The sequence below is a fragment of the Drosophila albomicans genome, chromosome 2R, assembly GCF_009650485.2.
Source record: "Drosophila albomicans strain 15112-1751.03 chromosome 2R, ASM965048v2, whole genome shotgun sequence".
Lineage (NCBI taxonomy): Eukaryota > Metazoa > Arthropoda > Insecta > Diptera > Drosophilidae > Drosophila > Drosophila albomicans.
Genome location: NC_047631.2, coordinates 1,757,150 through 1,776,852, shown reverse-complemented (window position 1 = coordinate 1,776,852; position 19,703 = coordinate 1,757,150). Strand labels below are relative to the sequence as shown.

The following is a 19,703-nucleotide window of genomic DNA, read 5'->3' as shown; positions in this document are numbered from 1 at the left end:
TCGCTCAAAAAATAGGACGAAGCCAAAATGTTGTTGTGAGTAATTTTTTAGAAACAAATCAGAATACAGGAAAATCATGAAAGGCGGAGTCAACTGCCACCTCTGTGGCAGACAGGATGCATATTGTGCGAACTGCGTACAATTCGCATCTCTCAGCACCCAAAATTAAAGAAATTTGCGATGTTAAAGCCAGTGTGACAACAGTTAAAAAAGTGATTTCGTCGGCTGATCATCTAAAACGAATGAAATTTAAAAAAAAACACACAATTACAATTATTATTATCACGATCTTCGAAAGGAAGATCATTTCCTGAGCCGTCGCCATGGCTATGGGGGAGGCGTAATGGTTTGGGGGTCGATATCAGACCTTGGCACTTGTAACCTGCAATTTGTTACTTCCAAAATGAAACCTACAAATCTATAATACAGACTGCGTTTCGTCATTATTCCAACATTTTTCGCGTTATTAAATGAATTACCAGCAAGACAACGCTCCTATTCATACAGCTAGGGTTCTAAAAGAATGGATTAAGGCTCAAAATGTGGACCTGCTCGGATGGCCCCATATCCCTGACCTTAATAAATTTGAAAACGTATGGGGGTTGCTATCGCGCAAGGTATATGAAGGAGGCAGGCAATTTGATTGCAAAACAACTTTAAGTTGCGGCAATTTAAACGGCCTGGACAACAATTTCGCTGCAAATACATTTATATGAAGTTATATAAAACCCGCTACCCATTTTGAATAAATGCAAAATATTGCGGTATTTTTTCAAAATATACTAAAAATACTAAAATACTAAAAATATACCAAATTGTATATTTGTTATATCGATATAGTACCACATTCAAAATATACCATAGACGGCATAATATACCAGATTGTCGGCCAAAGCAACTAAAACCCTTAGTAAGTAGGCGTTTTTGCCCATGCAAAAGTTTTTGTTTAATAACTTCCACAATTTTTGTCTGATGGCAACCAAATTTTCAGGAATCACAATTACCATAGTTATTATTGTACATACCTAAATTCTCTAGCTCTAAAGTTTCGCTTGTTCTTCGATTTGATATTTGATTTGCGGGGGCGGAAGTGGGCGTTTCAAAAATTTGAAACAAACTTGATCTGCGTGCAAACATAACAAATGATGTCGAAAAAAAATATAGCTCTATCTCTTATAGTCTCTGGATCCAGTGTTTCATACGGACAGACGGACATGGCTAGATCGTCTCGGCTGTTGATGCTGATCAAGAATATATATACTTTATAGGGTCGGTGATGCTTCCTTCTACCTGTTACATACATTTCCTGCCGGCACAAAGTTATAATACCCTTCTACCCTATGGGTAGCGGGTATAAAAACGGCGGATTCACTCATTATTAAACTTATTAAAAATTTTATTAGAAATGTAATTAAGTATAAGCCAACCACAAAAAATATGAAAATGTCTTAAGTTTCTTATAAAATTTGACTTTTTTTAGGTTGAAACTATTCAGATGTATACTTTTTATGGTGGGAGATGCTTTCTTCTGCCTGTTACATATATTTCCTGCAGGCACAAAGTTGTAATACCTACCTAATATCTACTCTATAGATAGATAAAAAAGCAAAACAATGGGGTATTGAATTAATATATCGAAAGAATACTAAATTAATTCGTATATAATTTTTTTTTATTTTTATCTGATCGCCAAAATTAATATAGTTGAAATTACCATACTATTTGAAACAAACTTGATCTGTGTGCAAACATAACAAATGCTGTCAAAAAATTATATAATCGACAAAAATCGAATAAAAAACGTAATTTTAAAGGTAAGTCGCGAATTTTAGTATATTCAACAATAACTTTGTGAATCCTGAAGTTTTTGGATGCGATCAAATAAAAATTGTCGAAGTTATTAAAGAAATACTTTTGTATGAGCAAAAATTACTACTTACTAGGTGTCTTAGGTACTTTAGCGATTATCCGGTATATTTTGAATGTGATACTATATCGATATGCCAAATATACCATCTGGTATTTTTACAATTCAATAGAATATTATTTTGGTATATTTTGAGAATAATACCGCAATATTTTACTTTTATTCAAAATGGGTAGCAGGTACCTCACACTCGACTGTGGTTTTCTTACTTGTTTTTACATAAAGCAAGCGAAGCTGCGAGCTCAGTATAATATAGTTTACTTACTTCCTTTGTAAAGCATTTATTATACGCAATTTTAATTTTAAACGTTTATTTAATAAAATTTTACTACTACGGACAAAAATTGTTCAATGTGTATAGCTTTCATCAGCAAATGTACAAAATTTATTTTGCTTTTTTTATTGCATATAAGCTACGATTTGCCCTGGAAGTGCGAACTTGTAAAACTGTTTGACGTGGTTGTGTTTCATGTGATTCACAATGATAAAACGTAGTCAGCGTAACATATCTTTGATACATTATGTAATCGTAACAGGTTTAACGCATATTCGTACAAGTCTACAATTATTTTGTTAAACTGTGTTAGAACTGTCTACTTATTGAATCGAAAAACGTTGCTTAATATAACCGCCACTATATATGTATATATGTTTATATTTATGTGTATTTATTTATATGCATATATCAAGTACAGACTAAATTTTTGTAGCGATACCTATATAAAAACTTTATTAACAATATATCGTATATAATCTATGTATGTATAACGCGACTTTGTGTGAGAAGCGAATAAAATTTACGGTGGTACTTATGAAACTTATCAATTTAACATTTGGACAAATTACGACTGCAATTACATTGTGTAAAGCCAATTTGCTATGCTAGGTTTCTGGATTTGAAAGAGTATTATCAGGAGCATACATATGTTTCTTAAGTGTTTGAACAAGGCGATTCCATTTGATTTGTTTGTTTTGAGGCACATTCGATGGATCACTAAAGGACATAAAAATAAATGGTTGGATTGTATATCTCATGCCAGGGCTTAAATCGCTTTCTAGAAATTCTTTTTGATGGCCATGAAGGCGGAGAAAGCAAACGGCGTCATCAAAGAACAGACATATACCAAAATATTTACCAGATATGAATCATTAGCTAAAAATATCAGAAAATTATTTTCAACTTTGATTTTTAAAATAAAAATTTGCCATACCTCCGTTGCAAATATCGTGCAGAATATCCTCCACATATCCATTATCATTATCACAAAGGCATTGCTTGATTTTACTTGACATAAACTTAGAGACCCCAATCGTTCGGTTGTTGTTGTTTTCGAATTGACAAACCATTCCATCTTCACAATCGTTGTTGTTGTTGCACTTATGACGCAGCCCTGCAAGGTTTATAAAAGTGGTATCGAGTGTCAAGAATATTAGGAAAATAATAAAAAGTGGTTTAACCTAGCTGATGAGCTAATTACAAATTTAAACCAAAATTTGTGTAACAACTAGCCAGATTTGCTTTTTTAAATTGTGTAAATATTTGTATTTTAATAAAACCTTTTTACTGCGTAAAACTATTATTTTACTCTGTGACTGCTCTTCTCGTTTCATACATGATACATATCTAGATTCATACATTTGCTACAGCGTTAATAATAGATTTTGCTCTGTTCTGCATCTTTACCTGAGCATATACATGCCTACATATGTATAGGTATATTATTCTTGTTCAGAAATATGTCGCGGACCGATTAACCATCAATGCACATTCTAAACCGCAAATGGAAGGAGTTCATTCCGTATTACAAAATTAACGTTAATTCTCTAAGAAGTTATTTTCATAATTCATACCCAGCAAGCAACTTATAACAGTTGAAAAGGAAATTAAAACATTAAAATGATTTAAACCAAAATAATACCAAACAATAAATTTCGAATAATAAACGATTAGATTCAATAATGACTCTCTATTTGTGACTCGAATTTCTCTCAATAGCACTCAAAAATGAGTCTATACTATTAAAAATTAATCATATTTCTTTCCAGCAGAAGACTCCTAAAAGACTTTTGTGATTAAAGCACCCTCTCTCTTGGCTTTACTCTTATTGTTGGATTTATTCAAAGCTTTTAAGTTAATAATAAAAAGATGTGTATTACTTTTACTCAAAGGTCAATGATAGTGCAGAGCTGACCACTGCGTTTTAAATATATATAATAAATGCAAATATATACAATTTAGATTTACTATAAAGGCATTACACAGACCAAGATTGTTTCCAATTGGATTTTTAACACCAGAAACATGTTGATACAGTGACCTTCAATCATATAAAGTCTTTTGTCATTGAGTAACAATATCAAAAACCGAAATTTAACCATTTCCATATCCTTCCCTTTAAATATTCCATACAACATTAAAAGAGCGACTTAAGAGTGTTAATACCTTAGCTTTTGTTGCTTGGACCGAGAGCATTTTTTATATAAAATATATTTTATATTTTATTAACTTGACTATTTCTGTGGACATTCATTATTTCTATGAGAACTAAACATTTTTGGCATTTTCTCGTCTGTACGTGTTCTCTGTAATTTGTTTTACTGTGCATGTCACAAATTGGCATTGCGACGATTCAAAAGGTAAGGTAACCTATTTTATACACGGCATAGTCGCATAAATTTTACTTTGCGCTGCACTTAGTGAAAAACTTGATTCATGTTGGCTCGTGTAATACTTCATTGCAATATCGTAATGTTAACAAAACAACACTATTATTTGCAACCACAGTTTTTGACTTCGAAAATATGCTTGTTTCCATACAAATTCTTTGTGCTTATGATAACTTTAAAAATAAATAAAAAAATACTGGAAAATGTATTCCAAAAATCGTATACTGCTGCAACAAACCGCTTCAGAATTAATTGCCCGTTCTTAGGTATTAAGCATAAAGGTCTAATAGAATAATAAATGGGTCAACAAGGGAAATTTAAATAAATAAAGAAATCTTATGAGAAAGAACATCAGGTGTATTTATGTGTACATGCTAGTTTGTTGATGAGACATTGTTTAATTCTCATTTATAGCCACTTGACACTTATTCCGTTAACAAGCAAAATAACAAGTTTGTATGAAGCTGTGCTTTTGAATTATTCAAGTAATTTACTCGTATGTATGTATGTATGTACGTGTTTATGAAAAGTACCTAGCAGTTAGATATGTAGGGCACAGGTAACACTAGCGTAAGAACAACGTTTACGTTTCTACTATACATTTTCACTTACCCTTGAGTACATCAGGACAAAGTCCATTCGCTGGAGGAGAATCGTCTCCGCACAGACAACGAAGTTTGTAGTCGTTGGGATCCCTCACACAGCTAGTACGTTCTATGGCCGAGCAATCCTCGTGTGTACTGCATTCGCGCCCTTTGACTGTAAACCGAATGACACGTACATATGTTAATACTATTATGTATTATGTATAAGTTTAGTTTTTATACCCGCTACCCATAATGTGAAAGGGTATTATAACTTTGTGCCTGCAGGAAATGTATGTAACAGGCAGAAGGAATCATCTCCGACCCGATAAAGTATATATATTCTTGATCATCGTTAACAGCAAAAACGATATAGCCATGCATGATTACATTTAAGTATGATTGCGATCAGACAAGAAATACTTTTTTTAAATAGGCAAAGAACACCTATCGCAATCAAGTCTAAGTTGCTTTTGCTGACTCTATACTATATTTTAAACCTAGTACTATACCGATATACCAAAAATAGCCGTCGGTTTATTTTAGTATTTTTTGTATAGTTTTAGAGTATGGATTTGTTAAAGATGGGTTGCGGTTATATCACTGTCGAGAATTCTCGACTATAGATTTCTTACTTTTATTTCTTTATCAATTATAAATATTCTCAGCAAAATTGGATGTGTGCTACTTTGACTCAACAAAGCGTATTCATTTTGACTAAATATAATTAAAATCTAAATTTGTATTTTAGATAACATTTACCGAGCATTTGTAAGCGTATTAAAAACTATAATAATGCAATCTGCAATGTCTACAAAACAGAGCTGTTAAATTGGGGAATATTCTAATGCGGCAAAGAAAAAAGCTGTTTCCGTTTTACCTCAAGTGTAGAAGAAGGCAGTCAATGACAGATAGGTTTCATTCAGGCTAAATCAACAAATACTACCTTAACCTCATTCAACCTTGTACTAACAAATTTCTGCTTCCCTTTCCAAAAAGTCAGTTCCGGCAGTTCCTTTATCGATATGCATTTACCAATTTGCTTTGCCATTAGCATTGTTGTCATATCATTTGACTGACTTGTTTGATCAATTTCTGATTACTGCTTACTGCAAACGTACTAAGTTAGTTTCAAATACAATTTATGTGTATTTGCTTATAAGGTTGCTAGAAACAAAGCGTATCATTGAACAATTGTTTATGTGTGTAGCATTCCTATTAATATTATTTAGGGGGATTAACATGTCAATAAAGCCCAAAATCTACAAGAGATGGGTGTTACGATAGCATTTAAAACTTGAACAGTTCTGTTATTTTTAACGTATTGAGATACATATATGAACATATTGTGCTATAGTTATACATATGTAAATAGGTCCTCTACTGTCGAAACGTGTGAAATATCCATGTGAAATACGTCTTTCACACACCACAATTAGCAATTTGGTGCAAAGTGAACATTGCGGCGAATTTGAAATACGACTTGCATTGTTGTTGCCGCAAGACAAACAATGTTTCGTGTGTGACTTGTATTTTCAGAAATTACAGAAAATGATATAACCCAATTCTGAATCCAACAGGACGGATGTGATGTGACACCCACTAGTCGCGATTCAATGACACTGCTCTCCAAGGTGTTCGACCGACTCGTCATATCGACGGACTTAATTTTGTATTGGTATTTGAAAGGCAAAGATTACACAGAGACGCTGGAAAATGTGATTTAAAACAACTCAGCAGCAGTTTTTTGCCGTACAAAATGATTTCTATAATAAAACTTTAATTTTGTATCTAAAAATCTACAACAAACTTGTTTTGAATGCAACAATAACAAATTTTGGTGAAAAAATTATTGCTCTGGCTTTATAGTCTTGGAGCTCTGTAAGTTCATAAGGAAAGACAAACGGACATAGCTATATCGACTCAGATATTGCCGCTGATTAAGAATGACATACATATTATTACCACAAGGTTATAATACCCTTCTTATGCTATGGGTAGCGGATATAAATAGTTGGTCACATCAAAAGTTAAAAGTTAATTATCTTTCAAATGATATCTCAATAGATGACCCACAACCCATTACATTTCATAAGTCAGTGACTTGCATTTTTCTAACTTTATTAAATATAAAGAATAGAAAGTTTTGAATATGAATAAATTTTATAATATAATAATGTACACTAAGTGTTATAATACAAATTTCTGCCTTTCAAAATCTTCGAAGAAGGTTTGTCAACTCATTTAATATAAAAATTCTAAGTCTAAAAAAATGTCTCTTAAGATGGACAATTTTATGCCGAGATCCTAAAATTTTGGAAAATTTGAATAATTTTAATTAAACTTTTTTCATTTTAGGATTTAATTTCATTCTATAATGAAAATTTCTCTAGTATTAAACATAGTAATCCTCATTTGAGACGAAGGATAGAAAACATAAAATTTGTTTTTCAATTATTCCTTATCCTTAATTTAAGTTACGTCTGGGTGAACTTATTCTGCAGCTTACCTGTGGGAGTTTGTGTAGGGGGCGGCTGATTATTGGTCTTGCCGAATGTTGTTAATGCCGTTGAGCTGACACCAAAGAGGATGATAAAAACACCAAAGAGCATGGTTAGGCTGCCACATTGTGTAAAACGCTTCAATGGTTGCATTTTATGTTGCTGTACAAACACTTAAAACCGTAAAGTTATGTTAGGGCGCGAAAAATGTTATATAAAACACTTCTTCCTTCGTTTTATATAGTATACAGTTATAAGTTAAATTATTTGCTTAATGTTCAAATAATTTGAAGCTTTCTTAACTAAAATTCTAGAAGTCTCTCCACTAAGTCCATTAAATATTTTATGAACGAAACAAAAAGTATTGCTTCACATCAACGTCACTTAAGATTATTCTCGTATTTCCTTTGTATTCAACTTGTTAGACAAGTACACACTTTCAATTTTAGTTTTAATACTAATTAAGTCAGGAACAAGACTTGAGTCTGAGCCGATTTTACAACGAACCATTCGCTTGCGCGTTCTAAATCCAAATGATGAATTTCCTTGCCGAAACGTTGCTTAAATTTTGTGTACCAACTGCGCCGTGGACAGCTCAACGGCTACTTACCACTCGCTCACGCCAGGTACGGCCTACCCTTAAGGCTCAAGGAATTAAAATTAGACGAACTTGGTAGCGAAGTGCATATACTCTTTCGGATTACAGGATTTCAATTGAGGTAAGAAGTGTGTTAGGGATACTGCAGATATTCTACACAGCATACAGATTTGGCATCTCAATCATAATATAGTAAACGAAAATATAATCAGGTAAAATAAACCAATTTTCCATGGTTTTCCATTTGATTTTCATTTTATCATCTGTTTCGTGTGTTAACTCTCGATTGTGATATTCTAGTAGAATGAAAGTGTAATAAAATCTTCTTTCAACTACTCTATAACTATGCCAGAATTTATTCATTTATGCATGTATATGTGCATGTGTCTGTGTGCATGTCATGCTGTAACGCACTTGTAGTGAATTCGTGTGCTTCGCTAACGAAGATGGATTTTTGTTGTTGCTTTGTTGTTTCACCTTCGTGCAATTTTTATTGTTGTTGTGCTCAGGTCGTAGCCTTGTCTTGGTGTAACTCAATGGAAGTATTATAATAATGGCGAAGTCATTAGAGCCATTGCATAGCTTAGTTTTCGGAGCCCCTAACTAATACACTCAGAAGTCAAACAACAATAAAGTGTAGCATTAGCACGCACAACAACTAGCAACAAAAACGACATCAACCAATGCAAATAAAAAAGCACAACAATCTCAAGACCAAAAAAAAGAAATGCTAGAGGTTGGAGTATAGAGTATTTTTGAAAATCAACAGCAAGTACCTACTTTGTCCATTACTCAGTTGACTGTTTGTTTTTAGGACTCAGCTATAGTTACAGGTCTGAAACTACGAATACAACTAAGTGTACTACTCAGTTGCCGATTTCTGCTTGTTGCTTCCGTAAAATAGTGTTCAAAGGTCGCAAGCCACGCCGACAGTGTAGAAAATGGACATCGTCCCAATGCATGAAACTGAAGAGTTACTACGTATTCTAAATGTGCTATTGGTTTTTGTAGCCTGCTTGATATTAATATCATATTTATTTAATATTTTATTTAACTGTTGGGAAAAATTATAACGGAAAAGTACATATGCTTTTTACAAAAACCTTGATACATTATCTAGTTATTATTTAAAACAAAGCCCATGCAACTTATTACACGAGGTACGAAGATAGCTGTGCACACGAGTAAGTAACCTACAAAGGGGTAGAAAAGTGTATGCTTGGCATACAATGCACTATGTTGAATTTGACCCGTTTTTGTGGCCAAAATTAAAATTTGTGAAATTAACAAGATTTTTTAATGTAGGTTTCTTGTATAATAAAGGTTATTACTATAGGAAGGTATTTTAGAAAAGTAAGCGTGTCAACGCCCCCCTCCGCCCACAGAAATCGAAAAAAAAAAACGAATACCTAAAGCAATTTTCAAGTTAGAGCACAGGATGAATGTCCTATTTCAAAAGCGTCCTGCAAATTTGGTCCAGATCGGATAATAAATATGAAAGTTGTTCAAGAAAAAAAAATCGCAAATGCTTTACCACGGGCTTGTTTATCATTTTACGAATAGTGACGGCTTTTCCAGGGTTTAACGCAAGTAATCTTAATAGGACAGCAAGATCAACAAGTTATGAAAGTGTATATGGCATTTCGTTACTCACAAAATCTCCTTGCTTATGCTTAAAACCTTTTGGAAAGTTCAACTTTCTTTCCAAAAGTGACAAGGGGACAACACTTGCTAGATATACAAATTGTTTGAAAAATACTAACAAAACACGAAACATATTAGTATCAACACATAATACTAACCTGAATTTTGTAATTTAATGATTTTTTTGTGGGAGATATGCCAATTTGAAATTGCACCGGAAATATAACATTTAACACAGCACTTCTAACACTAAACTGTTAAGTTAACATTTTAGGTGTACAATATCGCGATTTGATAATTTCTCAACATAGTAACTTTGAAAAAAACGGAAATTTGAATACTTGTGAAAAATGAGTTTTGGCCACGAAAACGGGTCAAATTCAACATAGTGCAATGGTCAGCCAGTTCGTAGCTTGGAAACCTGGAATTCATGTAATACCGAACTTCGACTTGCTTAACTTTTGATGATGGTAATGGTGATGCGATGTTTATTTTTGGGCACATTGCCATAGAATATGCCAATCGGGAATCTTATCAGGTCAATAATCTTCTAATAAACGATTATTTTGATTGGTGTTACAGAAACCTTTGGTATCTATGATGCAACGCATAGAAAATAAATTGTACATGCAAACAAAAAATTGTAATTTACAATAATAATTAATTAAACAGATCGTGAATGTGAACTTTCTATGTCATTAAGATACTGACTATAAAGAATTATCGAGGTTAACGAGTTGCTTTGATTACTGATGAAGATCACAAAATTGTACACCCCTCCCATTTTCAACGGACTCAAGCAACGAGTATTATGAATTTACTTTTGCATGGCATACCTAATTAAATCAAAGCGAAATATTTATATGAATGTATTTGTGTATATTATATACACATATTTTTTGGCATTATTGATAAATGTTGTGACCGAAATTGTAGAAAAATTATACAGCAAAATCACGAATGAAAAGCTACTCTAGTGCTTATAATACAGGCAATCTAAAAACTGACTTTTTGCAGCAAACAAAGTCGTGTGGCTGTGCCCAGTAATTAAATAACCATTTCTTTTCGTTTGTCCACAATCTTGCCGCCATGTTATTCTTAACTGATGATTAATTAGTGCGACTGGCAAATGCAAAGTGGCATCGTTGTGGAACTGGCGATGAGCATGCCTAGAAGTCATCACGTTTACGCTGCGCAACCGGAACCCAGCCCAGCCACAATAACTCTTGACTGAATGCCAATTTGGCTACTTTAATTTCGTATTACCGCCACGACTAATATCACACAAACCGCATGCATACCCAAATTCAAATTTACGCAAGTATACAAATATACGTACATATTGAAATATCTCACTACTAACGAGCACTGACACACTAGGTTCACAGAACCTTCCTATAAATGTAACAGTTATGTAAATATGAACAATTCGAAATGGGAATCTGAAGTACTGGGTCCAAATGCGTCTTTCTTATGTCGGATAGTATTTCCGTCTAAACCAGGATCTATATTGAGGCCTTAATCTATGCAATCCGATTGTCAGTAGCTGAAGGGGCGTTAGACTTAAACATACATAATATAATATATGACTTATGTTATATGTATAAGCCATTTCTTAGAGCTTGACTAACTGATATTTGGTATAGAATATTATATATATTATTTTGTTGACCGTTAACCCGAACTTTCTAAATGTTTATGCGGTCAACCAAACTTTTACAGTCAGAAGTATGGTAACTTACGCATGAAGAAAAAAAGTAAATCTAAATAACAAACGGGCAACGAAACTCGAGAAGGCAAGAAACTGGAGAAAAATCAATGGCAAACTACATTGAAAACTTTTGCAACTATGAGTGTTCCATATACAAAATCCAGAGAGTAAAGCATGTCGAGCAACACACGTCTAAACTCAGTTGATTGCAAAGCTACAAATTCGTTTGCAAGTTCGTTATTCAAGCAGCCAGACTTGTAATACGAGTATGAGTACCATGCACAGTGGTTCCGCCCATAGGCCAAAAATAAAAAAAGTCATAACAACAAAAATTTACGAAAAAGTAAACAAATCGTTACTAAAATGACCAAGCTTCTTCATTGCAAACTAGATTTTTCTGGAAATCTAACGGGACATTCTAAAAATAGAATGCAAAGTGTGAACACGTCTTCTATTTTGCTGCTGCAACTGCGTTTAGTGGGCTTTTTGTCAAAACAAAAGTGAAGTTCAAAGTGGTCGGACGTTCGCAAAAATTCACCAAATTGAAATATTTAAAAAGGGTATTAAAGTTGAAGATATTTACTTTTATAAGATCTTTTACTGAAATTAATTTGAATTATTAATTATTTGTTATTGTTTAATTTTAATTAATACTAATTTTCAGTGAATTGTGATCGTCATTATCTCTGTTTAAGTAGATTTTTAGGTATGTTGCCCCCCCGATTCCCCCTTTATGAGTAATATCAGTGCATTTGCCAATGTTTTCAGGTAATAAAAATGTTAAGTTCAGCTGCAGATTTTGGCAGATGTGTATATACTCATTAATAAAACTCAAGCTATCTTACTGTTTTCAAGGTCAAATTTGCGACGCAATCTGCTGCTCCTTCTTTGCCTTTGTGATGTATTTTTGTGCTTGTGGACAATTTTACATATTCTTTTTTCGCTTATTTTTATATTATCATTTTTTTATTGGCGCTTCTTATAACTACGAGCTTTTACGCATGTACATCTTTGATCTTTGGTGCACAGAAGAGGGCACGAATGCAGAAAAAACTCGAAAAGTAATTAGTTTAGTAGTAGAAAGCAGAAAGGTAATTTAAATAGTCTTATACATATCTTGGATGCTAATAATCAAATTTTAGCACTGTAACTCCACCGGAAGTATTTTGGCGCACTATCGGCATATAAGCCATACTAAGGTTGTATGGGAGCTATAGGATATAGTATTCCGATCAAGACAATTTTTTTTACTATATATACAAAATATTTTTATAGAATTTTGGGCAAAATTTCGTAGCATTATAACAACTAGAAGTATTTTTGGCCGCAACTCCTATACTGGCGGAACCACTGTGCCATGGGGTCCCAAGCTGTTCATAGGCCAAACTCCCTCATTATTGCCCCAACCTCTTGTAGTGGCTAAGAATTCGACTGTTTGAATTGATGACGGCTCCGCTGCACGCAATCCATGACATCACCATTGTTCACGAATGTTAGTTTTTTCTTAAATCGCGCTATACAAATATGCTGGCAATTAGAATGAGTGGTAACCACCTAACGAAACCATGAAGGCATAGCCTCGCCAGTGACTTAGGTGACGCACAGTATTACTCAAAGGACTTGAAGACCTACGCAACCCAACCCATCAGGTCAATGCCAATAATTGGTCACAATACAAAATAAAATATTCAATTTCAAATCGATAAAAGAGTTTTCTAAATGAACTTTGCCATAGAAGTGCACTTGTAAAAATATAAATGATGAGCAGGAACGCACTCGACATTAGCTTTTCCTTTATTTTGATTGCACTTAGTCCTGTATTAGTAAGATGTATTTACTACACAGAATTTTAATTTATAAATTGTTCCATCAGATTTCTTTCAATATAATTGGTTTTATGGGGAATTTTAAAAAGTATTTTCACAAATTAACGGAATAAACATTAAGTTACCTGCAGGTAATTTTTTTACCCGCTACATATAGGTTAGAAGAGTATTATATTTTTGTACCTACATTAAATGTATGTAGCGAGAAGAAATCTACAACCCTTTAAAATATATGTAATCGTCATTAGCGTCAACAGATGAGGCGATTTAGCCATATCCGTCATTTTGTATGAATAGCTAGATCTAAGACTATAAAAAGAATAGGCCTATCATTTTTTTACAGCATTTGCCAATTATTGTACGCAGAGCAAGTTTATTTTCGATTTTTTCCACGCTCACAATTGAAACAAGTAAGATGTTGTCGAAAAAAATTAGATCTTTATCTCTTACAGACTCTGAGATCCAGGTGTTCATATAGACTTTGCGTTCATCTGTCTGACAGATGTTATCAACTGAAATGTTATTAAAGGAATAGTTTTATTTGGCTGCTTTGTTTAATAATTTGGTATATCATGAATGTAATAGTATATTGGTATACCAAATTGTTGTATTTTTTCAGTGCACTGTTTTGTTTGTATTAAAAATGGGTAATGGGTGTCTTAGAGCCTTACCGCAAGATTTTTGAAAACGTGCGATGGGGTAACAGCTTAAAACTTAATACAAATTATTTATGGTTTCGTATGATTGGGTTTGCTTTTATTCTTGCGGAAACTTTTGAAAGGAGTTCTGATAGATGTTTTTATTGTTGGAGCATTTTTCACATCTTTTTCGCTTCTGTTGCTTGCGGGGAAAAAAAAGAAGTCTTTAGGTCAGTCGACGCCCAACAGCGCCGTGGAATTAAAATCACAATAATATTTTTAATATTTCCCTAGATAGTTTTGCCATTATGTGTTCGATCAACTTACGAAAGCCACCTATTGCCCAAATTACACAAGAATTGTAAAATTGCTTAGAGAGAAACTGTCACAAACTGAAAATAAGATAAAAAATACATCTACAAATACAAAGCTGAAATTCATAAGTTTAAACTTACTTTTTAGAACAGTTTATACTCACAGTATAAATAGACATAAACAATCAAATAATTATTATAAGATTAAATAGAACGATTAACTAATTTACCGAGAATAAACGGAGCGCACAAAATATAAATACGACTGTTTGCTAAACAAGGGTGGCAGTTATATTTAACATATATTTTGAAATATTTTGCAAAACTAGTTGAGTGTGTTTGATATTAACATACTACGAGGGCGGCCTGGCAAGTGAAAGATTAAGACAAAAAATTGGTTTTCATATAAGTAAACTTTACTTTTTATGTTATGCTGCAACTCATCCGTCTTAAATTTTCTTTTAGTCCAAAAACTTTGGCAAGTTCGAAAACATAAGTACTAAGAAATTCTAAACGGTAACGGATTAAATTTAATTTAGATTATATGAAGATATCTGTGAATATATTTCAAATATTTCTAGAATCTAAAAAAGCGTAGATGACTGCCGCATTTGCTCAAGGTGTAAAATAAAGTAGATTATGAGATCCTTGACTGGAAACTGAAATTACGTGAATCGTGCTGTTTTTCATATGCACCTATATATTATTATATATATTTTAAAATCTTAAAAATGAAATGAACACATAGTTGAACAATTTATAAAATATATTTTAAAATTTTGTACCAATCTCTATTGAGCAATTCCCGAATAAGAATGACCATTTTGACTGTTTTAGGAACTTCACATGAATTATTCTAAGGTTTAAAGAGGAATTATATAATTATGAAAAAGATGATTTCAATACGGCTACTGTGTAAATTATAATAATAATATATATCTTCTGAAAAATAATATTATATTATATTAGAACTAAAGCAATTTGATATCAAAATTTTTCCTTCTCTTAGTGAGATCAGTTACTTACCAGCCCGCCCTCATAGCTTCACATTAAAAAAAATACATTAATTAGCAATATTGTTCTGTTAAAAGGAGAAATTCCGGTTTAATTTAATAAGAAGCGTATTCGTTATAAATAGATATATTTATATATGTACATTTTTCTAAATTCATGAAAACAAGTTACAAAGCTACAAGCTACCTTATTTACCATAAATAAAAGGAGCGCACAAAAAAGAAATGAAAATCGAAATCTACATTTTTGCAAAATACGTGAATACTAATTACGTAACTGGAAGATATTAAGAAGAAATAAAAAATTGTTAAAAAGAGTTTTACAAATGCCAGACAGCTAAAATAATGTTAATGTAATGCTTAAATAGCGTATGCCAGTAACGCTGTTTCTTTCGGCAGCACTGCATTTTCTCTGGCACTGTCGGTGGCGAAGCCTGATTAATTGTTCAAGTCAGAGCCATTACATTAAATGCGAACTTTCGCGTTTTATTTAACAAACTATAAAGTGGGCGTGGCAAAAATTTGAAACAAACTTGATCTGCGTGCAAACATGACAAATGCTGTCGAAAAAAATTATAGCTTTATCTCTTATAGTCTCTGAGATCCAGTGTTTCATACGGACAGACGGACATGGCTAGATCGTCTCGGCTGTTGATGCTGATCAAGAATATATATACTTTATAGGGTCGGAGATGCCACCTGTTACATACATTTCCTGCCGGCACAAAGTTATAATACCCTTCTACCCTATGGGTAGCGGGTATTTCGCGAATCGAGTTTGTTTTAGATCGTTCCCATGCCCTCTTTCGCCGCCACGAATAGACGAAGATCGAATAGCGAGCATAATTAAGAAGCTATATTAGCGGTTTTACATACTATAAAAACTACAGTCTTTATGATTTCGTTGTGATCAGATGAAAACCTACAATATTATTTAATTAAAATTATATATGACATCAAACATCAACTGCAGTTGGAGAGTTGACAGTCTGATATCATTAAATGCAAAACAAATAAGAAAGCTACAGTCGAGTGAGCTCGACTGTGAGTTACCCGCTACCCATTTTGAATAAAAGCAAAATATTGCGGTATTATTCTCAAAATATACCAACCACAAAATACAAAAATGTACCGAATTGTATATTTGGTATATTGATATGGTACTACATTCAAGATATACTATAGAGTGCAAAATATACCAGATTATCTGCTAAATCAAATAGGACCCCTAGTAAGTACTTCGACAATTTTTATCTGATCGCAACCAAATTTTCACAAAGACTATAGTTGTTATTGCATATACCAAAATTCGACTCTATCTTTAAAATTACAATTGTTATTCGAGTTTTGTCGATGTGCGGGGGCGGATACAATACTTTGAAACAAACTTGCGTGGAAACATAATAAATACCGTCAATCAGACAGTCGGTATGAACACCTCACTCTCTGAGACTGTAAGAAATAGAGACATAATTTTTTCGTCAGCACTTGTTATGGTTGCAGGCAGATCAAGTTTGTTTCAAATTTTTTCCACGCCCACTTCCGCCCCCGCAAATCCACAAAAATCGAATAACAAGTGTAATTATAAAGCGAATTTTGGCACATACAATAATATCTACAGTCTTTATTATTCCTGAAAGTATAGTTGCCATCAGATTTAAAATGTGGAAGATATTAAAGAAAAACTTTTGTATGGCGAAAACGTCTCATGCAGTGGGATCTTAGTTGATTTTGCTGAGAATTTGGTATATTTGCTACTATATTTTGAATGTAGAACTGTATCAAAACACATAAAATATCCGCCGGTATATTTGTAGTATTTTCGCGGTATATTAATTTGGTATATTATAAAATTAATAGCGTAATATTTTGCTCTTATTCAAAATGGGTAGAGCTGGTATCTCACAGTCGAGCACACTCGACTGTAGCTTTCTTACTTGTTTTATATGGAGGTTCACGGAAAAAACACAATTTCGAATCCGTTCAAAAGATTATGTATGTATATTATATTCGACATCATTAACGTGTTCTACTTTTCTGCGGCACGTGTTTCGTATTTACTCAATGTTAGCATATTGCTTTCTGCTCAATGATTTGAAATCACAAGGAGTAGGGCAATTTGAGTGCTTAAGAGGAAATTAACATTTGATGCAGCATTATTTTATTTTGACGTTAGATGTAGGCTAATCACCGATATGCAATAATCGGATTTTTATACAAAATTACAAGAAAATAAACATGCGGGCCCAATACTATATTTCCATAATTGGATGTTTTTTCATCGACTCACGGAAATTGATATACTGCCACTCTATCTAATAGTAAGAGATCAGCAACGGCCACACTCGCTTGCACTCGTCACGAAAATAAATAGCGACATTGCTCCTTTATTTTGTTGCTCTGGTCGGCAATTTCGAGATCGTCGTTGGCCAATATCGATAACTCACCAATAATATGTTTAAAAAACATACTTTGTTTTTACAAATATAATATTTGAACACAAATTTAATTTATAAACATATGTTTTTAATTTGTTAGATATATTGACCAAATATTGAAAAACGGACTGTGGCATAAACATATTTTGTAAAATGATTTTAGTTTGACAGCTGCGAGTTTGATAAATGAGAATTCGACAAATTCGAACTATGGTCGGAATCTGATGACCCATGCAGATGTGCCGGTTGTTGTGGTTGTTGGGGATGTAAATTGTGTGATTGCTTCGACTGAATAGCTGTACCCGATTCATAATTAATGCGTATCCATTGTCCCTCGCTGTTTTCTTTCCATAGTGATACATTGTTGTCCCCGCCGGTCACTGCCAAAACGTTGCCAGTTGTGGACCAGGAAATACTCCAGACAGCATCATCGAACGTATGTAAAATGCATGATGTCCACTGTGACAAATCGGTATTACTGCTCCAAATGATCACGTGTCGGTCTTGAGATGCTGAGGCTATTTGCAGGCGAGGCAAACCTATTGATGGTGCCCATGCAACATCACGGACCCAGTCAGAATGAGCTTCAAGACGATGCTCTTCAGTCCATCGATCATTGTCTTCTCGCCAAATTTTGATGAGGTTATCACATCCACCGCTGACCAAGCGTTTTACCAACGTAGTGCGTGAAGTAACTCGTTGATCAAATGCCGGATCTGGTGTCTGAGCCGGACACCAAGAAATAGCATTTACTCCAATGGTATGTGCATTTGGTATTTTCTTAGCATCCCAAGCCCAATACTCAGTGTTGCATGTTACCACTGAAATGGAACCATCCGAACTTGCACAAGCAAGAATTAAGCCATATTCGGGAGGTGCAAAATCCACTGAGTTTACAGAAGAATCGTGATTGTTGTATTCGTATCTGTAATGTGGCAATGTAAGCATCAAATAAATAACAAATGTGTAAAAGTGGCACGACGTCCTAGTGCAAGAAACTAACGTAATTGATAATTCATTTGGGAATAGTAATAGTCTAACAAAGTAGATAGTTTGTAAAATTAACAAAGAGGCAATCAACTCCAGGCCCAATGATTGAACTTAAATATGTAAGTAAGTACTCTTATCTAAATGTAAATGTCTACACATACATGCTCACATGCAATACTCACAGTTTGGTCCAGTCTCTGGGTGTTGTTGATTTCCATATAATTACTTTACGATCATAAGAACAGGAAGCCAATATGTTACCGAATTTGGGATGAGCCCAGGCTACTTGCCACACTGGACCCTGATGGCCTTTAAGCTCAGCCAGGGACTTATTATTTTTACGCGAATGAAAAATTCGAACGCTTCCATCTGACGAACATGTTGCCAGTAATAGACCATAAAAGTCCAGGGCTGCATGATGTACCATGTCCTCATGCTCAGTGTCTATCTCCTGTAGCAAACTCACCATGTTGCCTTCAATTAGTTTTAATGAAAGGAAATTTAAAATAATCTTTTTTTCGCCCCGGTGTGTTTGACGTGGAAAATAAGTTGAGACCAGGGTGACCAAACTTAAATTTAAATAATATGCTATTTTATACACTATAATATCCCAACTAAAAACCTATTTTTATCATAGAATTTGGTTCGTTAAAAAATTCATGTTTTTTATTTCAAAATTAATGTTAATAAATTATTTTATATTCGCATTATTCGTACTTACTTATGATGCAAATGTGAACTTTAAAGTCGTGAAATCAAACATGTCAATATAGTTTGTGTAAATAGGGTGTAATCAGGTGATTTCCATCGATATCGCACTTTTTTCGATAAATATACCAAACTATTAGCCAA

The 19,703-nt window shown here is 33.5% G+C and overlaps 2 protein-coding genes across 13 annotated transcripts; both read right to left on the bottom strand.

Annotated features, from left to right (window-relative positions):
* Nucleotides 1-2,733: 2,733 nt before the first annotated feature.
* LOC117575952 (uncharacterized) lies at nucleotides 2,734-17,963 on the bottom strand. Of its 12 annotated transcripts, none has more exons than XM_052006375.1 (6): nucleotides 14,575-14,670; nucleotides 14,424-14,488; nucleotides 7,688-7,852; nucleotides 5,207-5,353; nucleotides 3,139-3,318; nucleotides 2,734-3,080 (listed from the first exon to the last, which is right to left on the bottom strand). In XM_052006375.1, exons 3-6 carry the CDS (start codon nucleotides 7,830-7,832, stop codon nucleotides 2,983-2,985), a joined length of 570 nt encoding a protein of 189 aa, XP_051862335.1. In that variant the 5' UTR covers nucleotides 7,833-7,852; nucleotides 14,424-14,488; nucleotides 14,575-14,670; the 3' UTR covers nucleotides 2,734-2,982. The 12 variants fall into 12 exon arrangements, with proteins under 12 accessions (XP_051862335.1, XP_051862334.1, XP_051862340.1 ...); XM_052006374.1 differs by having other exon boundaries at nucleotides 14,552-14,586; XM_052006380.1 differs by lacking the exon at nucleotides 7,688-7,852.
* Nucleotides 17,928-19,419, bottom strand: LOC117575949 (protein SEC13 homolog). The gene is made up of 2 exons (XM_034260412.2): nucleotides 19,034-19,419; nucleotides 17,928-18,786 (listed from the first exon to the last, which is right to left on the bottom strand). Exons 1-2 carry the CDS (start codon nucleotides 19,318-19,320, stop codon nucleotides 18,021-18,023), a joined length of 1,053 nt encoding a protein of 350 aa, XP_034116303.1. The 5' UTR covers nucleotides 19,321-19,419; the 3' UTR covers nucleotides 17,928-18,020.
* Nucleotides 19,420-19,703: the final 284 nt, after the last annotated feature.